We start from the raw sequence: 13,251 nt of genomic DNA, 5'->3' as shown, positions 1-13,251 counted from the left end.
TTTGTGGGGGCTGGTGGGTGGAAGTTGAAAGGTGGTAAAGATTGGGTTTTATTTATCTCACAATACCTATCAAATAAATATGTTTCCTGCCTGTAGTAAGAAAATGAATCTCCACCTAAAAAACAAAGGCACTAAAGAAAGGGGAGAGATGCCATCTCTTAAAAATCTGTTTTCAAAAACCCAAGTCCTAAGGTGCTGAATTCTCTCAGCAGACCTCATTACCAAGCGGCAGGATGGAGTTACACCTGGTGTAACACTCCCCAGATCAAACCCCAGTTTTGACTCATCTTGGTGGGGACTGGACAATACAGCATTCACCAAACAGGTGCCATCTAAGCGAGACATTGGCCACGCTGACTGGGTCTTCAGAAAGGCTGAGGATCAGAGCAGGGGTCGGGCTGGTTGTGGGTGCTTCTGCTTCAGCAGCCATCTGCTGGACCTACCCTAACGCAAGGCCAGACCCTTGAGAAGTGATGCCCCCAGAGATTTTCAGACCGTTTCACTTTCCAGGTCCCACTAAGACCTAAGAAATTGGTAGAGGTGCTTGGGAAATGAAGGGTAAAATTCATCAGTGTGTGCTCGTTCTCTTTAGAAGAAAAGAAATAATAGGCCCTCAGAGATTATCCAGAAACTCTGCAGACTGTTTCTTTTGGGAATGAGATGGATTTCAACGAGTGGCTGAGGAGGGACTAAGGTAAATGTGCACCGGGGTGGGAGAAGGGAAAGACGAGTGCGGTCTCGGAGAAGTGGAAACTGCTTAATGTCAGGGCCGGGACTTGAGAGCTGGCCGGCTGGAGGGTGGAAGAGAGTGCAGCCAGGAGGAACGTGGGGAAGGCCGGGCAGCTGGGGAGAGCACGGCTGGGCCTGGACGAGGAAAGAGACCGGCCAGGTGAGAACAAAGATCTAGCCTGAGAAGCAGAAGGAGAAAAAGAAAAAAGTGTTCCTCCTTTATCCTCTGCTACCCTGCCCCTGTTTCCCCCAAACTTGGTAAGTTTTCTCAGGTACAATGTGAGTCACAATATACTTTATATTTCATCTTTTCCCACTGTCCCTGACCTTTCTCAAAGCAAGATGGCGTCTTACACATACACCTAAAACCCACACGCCAGGAAGCCTGTAACTGAGGAAAGGATTTCCATGGAACAGAATTTTAGGGTAACACTGGCAACTTCCAAGGAAGAAGAAAGTCAGGGAAGAGGCCCTGTGACAAACATGCAAAGATCCTAGAAAGCAAATTAAAAAAATCAAACACTCTTGACTCAAATCCTTTCCGCTTTGGACAAATGTATCAAAAACTCTCAGACTGAACATGAGGACAGTTTCCTAGAGAGAGACATATTTGAGGAGAAGGAAGAGAAAAACAGATTGTGTGACCGAGATTCTGAGGGGTAAGTCCATTTGAGTGTAATTACAGAGCGGTATGCAAAGAAGAAGGCACTTGGAGACCAGAAAAACAAGCCTCCTAATCTTGGCTGTCTCAAGGCTCCAGCTTAGCAAGTCATCAGTTGGGTAAGTTTTCCACCAAACAGAATTAAAGCTAAGAGGTCCTAGACTGGGATTTCAAAATTGTAGAATAGATAAATGAGATTATACTGTACAGCACAGGGAAATATATACAAGATCTTGTGGTAACTCACAGAGAAAAAAATGTGACAATGAATATATGTATGTTCATGTATAACTGAAAAATTGTGCTCTACACTGGAATTTGATACAACATTGTAAAATGATTATAAATCAATAAAAATGTTAAAAAAAAAAAAGCTAAGCGGTCTAGAAGAAGCGTGCTAAAAAAAAAACAAAACACACAAAAAATTATTTTGATGATTACTTAAACACAAAAGGAAAAAGAATTCAAACTCAATCTTTGAAAATAGAGGCCTTTCTTAAGTGCGTCAAATGTAAGACAGTTTCCGGTGGGGTGGCCTAAAGGTGGTGCTGGCCACAGACAGGCAAGTTTCTCTCCCCATCCTGGGCAAAGTGACACTCTCGAATGTAAATCCACCCCGACGTCGTCCGTGTGACCACAAAGGGCTGGATGAGTAACGTGGAGGGTGAGATCACTTCTCTCCCAGAGGTGGCAGCGCGAGTCCCTTCTGTCCTGCAGTAACTCTCTCCTGCCAGCCAGCGTGATCTGCGACACAGGACCCTCAGTCCCCACCCTCCGTCCCTGGGAAAACGTTTCTTTTGGCAGATATCCTAGTGTCCTATTAGAAATGTTTCTCATGTGGCCCCATTTGGCAGGGGCGGGGTTGGGGGGCGGTGAGAGAAATCCAAGCCAGCTTTCCTTCTTTCATTCGGACTTAGAAATGTGTTGGCTCATTTTCTTCCATAATTTGTTAGGCTTATTGACCACCGTTGTGTTTTCCTCCTTCCTCTGTCATGGAACTGAAGTCATCTTTCCTTCCAGCTAATAATTACGCCCTGGTGCCGGCAGCACAGGCCCTGCCTTCTGGGCCAGGCAGTGTCAGACTCCCAGAGGACGCAAAACACGAGCAGCATCAACTTCCAAGGTGGAGCGTGGCAACCAGGAGAATCTCTGGTCTGTCTGTGCCTTTTTTCAAATGGGAAAAGGACTGTGTAACCCCAAGGGACGCTGGTATTGGCTCATATCCCTAAGTTCACGATTCATCCCACTTTGATCCCCCAGCTAAATCATTAGACAGTTAGGGCTAATTAATGAGAATCTGGTCCATTGACTCATTTGTTTCATGTGACATTAAATCTCCAGGACCTAGGCTGGCACGTAGTAGATACCAGTAGAAAAACGTGCTGCACAGTTGAAACAAATATTTTAAATATACTTCTCATGTTGTTCTGTGGTGGTTTTTCTGCTTGTCTTTGAATTCTGAGATCTCTGCAGACAGGGTCTGTGTTCTTGTCCTCAGGGCTCCCATATCCCTTACCAATTGGAGACACTTACAAGTCAGGACTCAATAAATAAACGAGGAAACTGACCAGGTGGTGGAGACCGTGGGTGTTGGAAGATCCTATTACTTCTAGGTCCGCTCCCCTGTCTCTTCTCCCCAAATGGCTTTTATACAGTTATATGTCTCACCGTTACCATGAAGATAATACACGTCTACCTGCAGTCAGGTTGGCTATTCACATTTCCATTAGCGCTTGTGTTTTTAAATTGTCCTTCATTTATCTACGCCCTCCGTGTCCCCTCGGTGTGGTTAGCACGCTGCTAGAATATTAGATGAGTGAGAAACTGCATTTGATGTTTGCTGTCCCAGTTCTAAGGCTGTTATGATTTTGCTTTCTGGGAACAGTCCCTTGAGAGGCTTTGGGGTCTACACTTTTGGCATTCTCCAAATTCAGACTCAGCCGGCCACCAAGGCTTGAAATGTACTGTGTCTTCAGATGTCAAGAAGAGACATCTTGCAAAAAGACCTTGAAGAATTAGTGATTGAGAAGGTGACTATACTTAACCTATCGGCACCCTCCTGGAGCATTTGCTGAGAGGACATGAACTCTGAATTACGGGTTTTGTTTTCCTATTTTTAACACAAAGACATTTCGTCAAAGGTACACACACACACACACACACACACACACACACACACACACACAGAAAGGCACGCCGATAATATTAATGATGGAGATGGGTCTTTATTTCCAGTTGCAGCCCGTGAATTCATTGGTGAGGTTTCTTCTAAGATTCACATTCTAAATTTCTAATCATCACCAGTTATTTCATCGAAATTGAGGAGAGCGGTTACGGAAAGGTGGGCTGCTCCTGTCTCACAATGAAGCTGTTAAACCCCCCTGTGATTTACACAGGCAATTTCAGAAACCAACACTTCTTGGAGGCCTGAGCAAGCCTATCCAGGCCTTTCCCCGGGTGATGATTTAAACCCCTATTCTGGACTTGCTATTGTGGAAAGTATGAAAATGTATCATGTGCATCGTGACCTTGAGCACATATATTTATTGCCAAGAACTTGCTGAATTCCAAGTGCTTAGAATTTTTAATGGAAAAATACCATCTTATCAATTAAGAGAGTTAAACAGTATTCGTTTGGTTTACAGGGAGTCTGTTTATCCTCCTTTGGCTCAATTTGCTGGTGACGGTGGATACGAACTGTCAGCATTTTGGAGCACCGAGGTCAGGCAGAGGTTTCCCGGTGGAGGACTAGGATATTTACTGAAAGCAGAATGCTTGGCATTCCACTGCGGGGATTGGGAGGAAGGTGGCCGCGGGCTTTGTTTGTTAGGAAGGAACATCTTTGATGAACAGACCCCAGGGCTGTCAAATCAAAGCGTCCTTATCTCTGTAAATCAGCCAAGGACACACTCCGTCTTCACAAGCACCAGGAACACACCTACCTTCCCATAACAACCTATTCAGGACCGTGTGGAAAAGCCGACAGAGAATCAAACAAATTAACTGAAGATAATGTGAGTAGAAGACACAATTTATTTGGAGATGTCTTTGGCTTTGAAGGAAGCCCTGGCATTTCATCAATATCCCTGTCTCCACATCCCACTGGCCGCCGCACAAACACTGGAGAAAAGCTCCAGCAGGAAGGACTCGCCAAAGCCATAAATTAAACCCATAGCTTTCTTTTTCCCCCACCCACTTCCTCACTTCTCTACCCCTCTCCCCTTCAGGATAAACTGAGAAACATAAATAACTATCTACTATTAACAATTGGGGATGTAAAGTGATAATGATTTATAACAGAATACTCTCTGCTCACAGAAACAACATAAAATTGCAAAGGCCCATTGGAAAGTGTAAGTGTGACTGGGCTGACATATTTATTTGTACAGGAACATTAGTCCTCCTATGCCAGACCCCTTTCCCAGTGGAACAATCAGATGAGGAATGGCAAAGAGCAGGGAGCGCCGAGATACTTCGAGCCTCGTTTATTTCACTCACGGGCAGTGGGACCCCTGTGACGTCACAGGGGGAAGGAGGACTCCAAGGATGCAGTTTTGGAGACGCAGGTTCTATGACCAGTTTTATCACTTACTGAATATGAGACCTCAAGGCAAGCCAATTAATCTCTCTGGGCCTCATACTAATTCTTAGTAAAGGGAGGGAAGCGAATAAGAGCCCTGTCTCCTCCCTGTTATGGTCCTGCGGGGTCTACAGTCTGTAATGAGGATGCTGACAGATGAAAAGCACTTGAAAAGCAAAAGTGCTAGCAATTTAAAGAATCTTTGTGAATGGATCCTTGCGTTGGTGTAAACAAATTGCTTCCCAGGTCTGCTTGGTTCCTTTGCTTTTTGTCTGTTTTTTGTTTCATCTGTAAAGTGACCAAAAACATCCCCTATTTTTTCCTCTTTCCCCTCCCAAGATTATCTAGCCCTCTGCGAACTACCCTAGCAGATGTGAGGGTACCAGAGAAGGAGAGATGAAAGAGGAGATCACTAGCAGCAAGAAGTAGCCTGGGTCAATAAAGAAATCCCAGATCGCCTAATCTGATAGCAGCCCCTCTTTGTTTTAAGGAGTAGGAGACTGTGGTCCTAACAGATCAAAACACTCAGAGCCTTTCTGAGAGGACAATGGTTTGAAGGCTTTAGAATTTCCCTCTTAACACCTCCCCCTTCCTTTCCCATCAATCACCACTATTACTTTTGGCATTCCTATTACGCCCATAAGGGTGGGTTTTTCTTATAAGAAAATCTTTTTTCTTTTCAGTTGCTATGTTCTAAGACACATGTCTTCAGCCCACCCTAGAACTTGTACTTCTTTTGGCTAGCCTAACACTTGCTCTCTGTTCTAATATTATAGACTTCTTCTCTGCTACCTGTACTATTGTCTCTTCAAAGTGTTTGCATCTGATCTTCCCAATCAAGTTACTCCTTGAAAAAGAGGTCATCTTCTTCTGATGTTCCTATATTTATGTGCCCTATATCATCCCTCCATGCTTCCCTGCCCCACCAAGACCCCACCCCTACTTCTGCTATTCCTGCCTGATGCCAGGATGCAGGAGACGCTCTGCAGATAGTTACTGAATTAGCATCAATAAAGAGATCGAAGTTCCTAAGCTTATATATTTCATGCCCAGGTCTATGCCAGAAACTGAGTAAGACACACATAACAAAAGCCTAAGGTGCCACCCACATCCTTACCGCAGGGAAGTTCTTTAGGCTAATATGTTAAAAGGAATGGAGAACACTGGAAAGACAAACTATGTCAGTAAATATAAAAGATCTATTAAGATTATAAATACAAACACACACATCTAAAAGACGATTGAGAGTTTAAAGTTGAAAAAAGATACTGCAATGAGGAGTTGATAGCATATGTACATACATAGAAACAAAACACAGAACAAGGGCACAAAGGGTGGAAGGGTAGTGATTGGAAGTGTCCTGCGATAAGTTTCTTAAATGCTTCATGAAGTAAAGAATACATTTTGAAGGCAGATGGCAGTAAGTTAAAGATGTCTATTGTCATCTCCAAAGGAAGCACCAAGAAGCATAATTTTAAAAACCAGCAGAAAAGGCAAAAGAGAGTACTAAAAATTATTTGATTTATTCAAAAGGCAGGAAAAGGTTGAGAGAGAAACAAAAAGCAGATATAGAAAATGGAGATCAACACCAAGGTACACTCAAAGACAAGCATTAATTAAATGTATCTACAATAATTAAACATAGATGGACTAAACATGCCAGTTAAAAGGTAGATATTGTCAGCTTGGATGAAAAAGCTCAGGCCAGCTACGTGCTGTTTACAAGAAACACACCATAAAAAAGGAAGATAGGATGGCGCAACATACACCACTGCAAACACTAAGCACAAGAAAGCTGTTATGTTTGGTCAAAATATGACATGCTTAAGGGTATATTTAACAAAAAAAAATATTCAGGACCTCTAAAAACTGTAACATTGCTGAGTGCAATTAAAGAATATCTAAACAAATGGAAAGATGGACCACATTCATAGGTGAGAAGAATCAATATTGCCCAATGCCAATTCTCTCCAAACTGAGCTATAGATTTTATGTAATTATAGTCAATATCTCAGCAAGAATTTTTGGTAGACATTAAAAGCTGATGATAAAAGACAAAATTATTTCGAAAAATAAAGCTAGAATAGTCAAAACATCTTGAGAAAGAACAAGGTTGAAAGACTTATTCTTCCTGACTTTAAGACTTATGAGTTGTTACGTTTTGGTATTAATTGGTGAAATGTGAAAGGCTCGGAACTACGCCCACACATAATACAGTTAACCGATTTATGATAAGGGCATTAAAGCAATCCACTTGTGCTGGAATAATTTCATATCACACACACAAAAAAAGAAATAAGCCCAGCATCTCTCTCACAACACGTACAAAAATTAGCTCAGGATTGATCATTGATCTAAATGTAAAGCTTAAAATTCTAAAGCTTTCCTGAGGAAGCATGGAATCTCTCTATGACTGTGGAACAGGCTGTGACTTCTTAAAATAGGTAGAGCAGACACTTACTATAAAAGGGAAAAAAATGATAAATCACACTTCATCAAAATTTAAAACTTCTGCTCATGGAAAGAAAAGAAGTGGTGGGATGAAAAAAACAACAATAAAGAAAGATGTTAAGCGACTGAGTAGAAATGTGAGCATAAACTGCAGAACTCACTGCAAAGGTCAAACAAATTAAATCAGATCTACACAACTGGAAAACCTAACGACAGATGTGTCTAATTTTCTATTATATTCTGACCCAGCTTAATTATATCTATTTGACCCAGTTCAATTATATTCCATCACTGACTTCAAAAAGAATATTCAACACTCAAAGTAGAGGTGCCACATGCATTTAAGCTATTGTTACATGCTCCTCAGCCTTCCCCCCGCCCTCCACTGCTCACTCCTTAACTCTTTGCAATCCAGCCTCTGTACTCAAAGCAAGAAATCCTGAATCTGCTGGGCAGCTAACTGCCCAACTCGTCATCCCCTTTTCAAGCCTCATCCTTCTTGACCACTTTGAGCATTTGAATCCATTTACCCTCTCTCCTTCTTGAATGTCTGTGCTCTCCTGGCTGCCTGATCTAGCCTGATCTATTCTGTTCCTTCACATGGTCAGCACCTGTTACTCGGGCTCATTCAGTGCCCTGAGCGCCGCGCTCAGTACAGGCTGAGCTCTGTCACCAAACCAAATGGGGCCCAGGCCCTGCCATCAATAAGATGTCCTGCTTCCTCTTCCATGCAGCCTCTCCCTCGGATCCTCTAACTACTCAGCCTCCCCTTAAGCATAAGCACACCTGAATTCCCATCTGCTCAGCTCTGGCCTGTTCAGTTTCCCCTCAGGGATTTCAATTATTCTCTTTGGAAAACTTCTATGTCTGTAGAAAAAAAAAAAAACCTCATTGTTTAAAGTCCATTTCAGACGCCGCCTTTGCAAGAAGACTGCTCTAATTCCGTCTACAGTCATCTATTTCCTAAAATTAGATGCATGCTTTCTCCCTCTGCTAGTGGGCCACGCCATGCCTCTCTTAAGCCCCTTATTTTATTTTGTCCTGAACTGTGTCCTACATCATCCTCCACACCAGCCTGGGGCCTCACTGGGCAATGCTTCCTCTTGTTTAGTTCTGTCTCCTGGATGCCACCTGGTTCACATGGATGCTCAGAACCATACTTGACATACTGTTACTGTACTGAGCAGAAACCTACAGACTCAAGGGAAAATCATAACCACAGCAGGTCTTCCCCACCCTTCCAGCCCAGGGACGTAGGATTTGCAGGATTAAGAAACCAAATTAAAAAAAAAAAATTGTTTTTCATGACATGTCCTAGTTTGTAGATGATTAAGACTTCTCTCTCTAATCAGGAAGAGAGTCGTACTTCTAGGAAGCTGCCATTTGATAAGACTTAAAGGAAGCAAAGCAGAGAAAGGAGGAAAACCAAAGACATCTGTGTTCCCATCTGAGTCCCCCAGCATTCCCTGTGTGACTTTAGTCCAGTAATTTATCTTCTCAGTCTCAGTGAAATAATGTTAATCTTTTCCTTGGGATTGAGGGGGAAATAAATAGGATTTTATACATTTCTATAAATGTATAGTTTTATATTTTCCTTAAATACTATAGTTATGATCCTAGTAATGAACCACCAGACACGGGAATCCAGTCCACACTTCCCCCTCTTGAGGAAATTATAGTATATCTACAAATGGAGTTTTGGTACCATAAGCCATCATCAAAATTTAAGATTTTTAAATGTTCTCTTTGGCCACTGTGACCTTTCTTTAAATAAGATATTAAGAAAATGTCCAAAGTACAAGACTGAGCAGATCAGATCCTCGGGTTCTCAGAGAGAGAAAGAAAGGCCCCACTGCTACAGTAGGGGGGCAGGGGTTCCCCTGAGATGTCACCTCCGAACTCTGATGCTCCAGAGAACACCAGTTGAAAACTACTGCTTTAAATCCTTGCAGATTTTATTTTTATCACTTTAAAAGACTTTAAAATTAGACTTGACAAAGAACTCAACACTATTCTTCACGGAGGCATGGAAAGCCAAAATTCAAGAACAGCTAGGTAGGCAAATGGGGCCAGTGAATTCCGGTAGGCATTGTGAGAAGCACACATAGGTATGTGGAGAATTCAGAGTTTCCAAAAAAGGAAAGGCATGTAACTCTTCTAGGTGTTTGTATGTTGCCAAAGCAATGAGTGAAGACAACCATTTTGGGCTTTGTGGATGTTGAATGAAACAGTGTGAAGTGCGTATGTTAAGAAACGGAAAGAACCAACTAAAAAGGCAAGTAGTAAAATTAGGATGTTGGAATAATGGGTAATTTATTTCATAATAATTCTTTAAAGGTATTAATAAATCTTTCTTTTAAAAACAAAACCAACAAAGATATGTGTTTTGTAGAGGAGTAGCAAAGGTTAGGTCAGTTAAAAAAGCCCATTCTTTTTGAAGTATCAGATCAATCTGGCTCTTGAACTCCCCGTTGTATCCTTACCAAACCCAATCAGGCCTAGCCAAACCCCACCAAACCCAGCCACGCCCAACGGAGCCCAACCAAACCCAACCATACCCAGCCACGCCCAACCAAGCCCAACCAAACCCAGCCAAACCCAGTCAAGCCCGACCAAACCCAACCATACCCAGCCAAACCCAGCCAAGCTCAACCAAAACCAACCACACCCAGTCAAACCCAGCCAAACCCAGCCAAATAACAAGAACAAAAACAGCAAAACGAGTTAAATCAGAAATGAGATCTCTTTCATTAAATATAATCTAGAGTAAAAATTTTTTTCAGAATGCATGAGCTTTGGGGACACTTTCCTTTTCACATAAGTATTTTAGATATATCATTGATTCTAAAAATGATACATCTAGCGAACTTTCACCTTTTGGTCTGCTGTATCTTGGAAGGGTCTTCTAGCATTTACTTAGAAAATCTCTGTTAGAAGTTTTGGTCTACATGTAAAGAAGGTCTAATTTATTTTTAATATAAATCAAATACTTGAAATATTCAAGTTTAAAGCAGATTACAGTTTGCAACAGATTGTGACTACTGGGACATAGTACATTTATCTGTGCTTGGTATTGGAACTGAAATTCAAAAAGAGGAGAACCCAAGAGTCAATGTAGAATCATGAGCTTAGTTGATTAAATATGAGTTTGTCACTCATTTGTAAATATATTCAATCAAAAAAATAACAAGATGAGAATCTCTCTACTTATTCAGTCATGATTCATAGGCCATTCTACCTTAGAAAAAATATTTAAAGTTTTTGATAAAAGAAACATAACCTTTCAGATGAAAGCAGTATATCTCAAAATCCTGAAACAGTTTTGTATTATCAAATAATATATAAAGAACAGATAGAGATGACTAAAGAATAAATAATCTGTAAGTGTCATTTCTGGTATCTATCACTTTTTCTTTCACGTCTAGTGATATTTGTTCTATGTTAATCTGTGCAAATTACTATGTATACCATTTTCCTTTAGAATATGACATAGTAATTCATGAAAATTATTAAGAAAATACACGATGATGATTTATGCTAAGGCTACAATAACTGACTTCTTCCAAAAATCAAAGAAAATCATAGGCATGTTAAAAAGATGTTCTTTGGAGGTCTTTAAAAATATAAATGAAAAGGAAGGAAGGAATTAATCTCTGAAGACCCAGAAAGAAATGCAGAGTGACATTTAGATGTGGTTTAAGTATCACACACAGTCTTTATAACTCCACTATCCACAAGTTATTTTCATCATTTCAGTCTTTTAATTTGGGACACTTACTTTCAAAATCCAGGAAAAAATGTGGGTAGTTTTCAATTTCCCGGGTAAGGACTTTAAGCAGGTTTCCCATCCCAGCAAACCTAGGAGAGGCAACACAAAACCAAATACAATTAGCAGTTTAAAGAACAGACTTCTTAAAGGACTGGACATAACTGACTAACTTGCATAAACACCACTGGACCCCTACAGCCACATCTGAAGACCCAAGAGAAAGCATCTTTATACCGGGTGACAAGTGATAACTCAGCAACTATTTTTTACTCAAAGAATCAGGTATGTTAGTTACAGGAGGCAGAGTTTAGGTACATTCTACAAAATGTTTCCTTTTCCCCTTCACGAATCCCCTGAATCCTTACAGTTAATATTTCAGCTTTGTTTGTTTCTGTTCCATTGATGTGGGAACATACCATGTCAATAGACAAGCAGAACAGAGAGGTCATTATTAAAATATTTGTCCAGAAAGGTAAGTTTCTTATAGTTTCTGAGGAAAAGAGTTTAGAAAACACAGGAACCCCTCTTAGCCCATATAGGAGGTTGTGTTTCTCAGAGGAGTAACCCCCAGGCTCCTGCAATTTGACATTTCAACGGTAATGACATTAGGTACTTCGTGAACTGTAAAAATGAAAAGGTATAACATCCAGAAAGTTATTCTGAATGAAATTTAAGCCTGGAGCATTTGCAAGGGTAAATCAAATCTACAGAGAAATACAAATTTGCTACATATCTGCATCTCAATCTAAAAAACAAAAGAATAGGGAAAATGTAGTTATTATTTAAGTAAATACCAAAATTTCTACTGCCCTCTGCTCTAGACATTAAAGCATCTTCTTCAGAAGGCCACTTGACCATTCATTCATTCCATACATATTTATGGAGCTGCAGTTTGATGCTGGGTGCTGTGCTCTTAAGAAGGCATTTCTCTAAATCCCTTAAAAATACTGAAAAAATGAGTTGGGAAGAGGATGGAATAGATACTTCTCAGACTTCACCCACCTTGAAGTATATGAATATTTGCACATGCATGCACATGTATGTACACACACACACCAAGAGGTAAATACCATGCTTCTCTCTTTCAAAAGAATCTTCCTTATTCTTTCTGTCATTCTTTCCTTCCCCTTTTGCCTTTATGCACGTTTCCTTTTAAGATATTTTTGAGCGAAGCCCTGTATGTGATGGGTTCTGACAAGTTAAAATTCAGAACTGGTATAGTCCATCCCTGCCACCGGGCAACAATCACAAACCCTCCTGGGTCTGCAGGAAACAATCTGTTTCCAATTTAATGAACAATTCCAACTCAGACCCGGAGGCACTTCCTGCAGGAAGATGATTCTGCTGTTCAGCAGCAGCCCTGACTTTCACATAAAATGCCTTAATGGAAGCTAAATATTCTTAATTTCCCTAGTTTTGTGCTATTAACGTGTCACAAGAGAGCTGAATGGATTTAGCTTCCTCCTAAAAGTCTGTCTTGTGTATGATTTTATTGTCAGAGTACCTGGGTGGGAAATACATTAAGCCTTTAAAATTAGTAACAGACTGACACAAACACGTGGAAAGACGTCCAAATATTAGCTGGCTGCAGAGTTCTTGCTGTTCAAAAGGTTACTTAAGCTGGCTAGCTGACGTGGTCAAATATTTTGAAACACGATTCTAACAACAACCAAGGGCAATTCACTGGAACTATTCTAGGTGTATTCCGATGGTTCACATCCCAAACAGGAACTATCTGGAACAACAATGATTATGGGGCCTTATGCAGTATTAGGGGTTAAGCCCAGTCTTATGGAACCTAGAAAATGCATTTCAATACAAGCTCCTCAAATAAGGACAGAAATAGTTCATCTTCTTCACGGCAAATAAATGAATACATACATAAATACATACATATATAATGCTTACTGCTCCCCTCCAAGGTGGACAAGAATTCACAGAAGTATATTCTGGTTTAAGGACTGCAAAGTGGGTTAGCATCACACAAATGGTCACTGGATAGAGGCCATGCTTGTTTTTAATTGGATCTAGGGCTCCACTTGGGAAGACCCCCCACCCACG

At 41.0% G+C, this 13,251-nt stretch overlaps 1 protein-coding gene across 5 annotated transcripts in view; it reads right to left on the bottom strand.

The window, feature by feature from the left end:
- The window catches only part of CYRIA (CYFIP related Rac1 interactor A), a 96,708-nt gene that overhangs the window by 15,898 nt on the left and 67,559 nt on the right, over positions 1–13,251 (bottom strand). For all 5 annotated transcript variants that reach the window (XR_010384269.1, XM_031466606.2, XM_031466605.2 and 2 more), the window contains one exon: positions 11,200–11,279. Coding sequence is in view for 4 of the 5 variants with exons in the window: in XM_064494719.1 (XP_064350789.1) it covers positions 11,200–11,279 (80 nt within the window). In the remaining variant the exon portion in view is untranslated. The remainder of the gene's footprint in view (positions 1–11,199; positions 11,280–13,251) is intronic.

This window comes from Camelus dromedarius, chromosome 15, assembly GCF_036321535.1.
Source record: "Camelus dromedarius isolate mCamDro1 chromosome 15, mCamDro1.pat, whole genome shotgun sequence".
In the NCBI taxonomy this organism is placed as follows: Eukaryota; Metazoa; Chordata; class Mammalia; order Artiodactyla; family Camelidae; genus Camelus; species Camelus dromedarius.
This window is presented reverse-complemented; position numbering and strand designations above follow the sequence as displayed.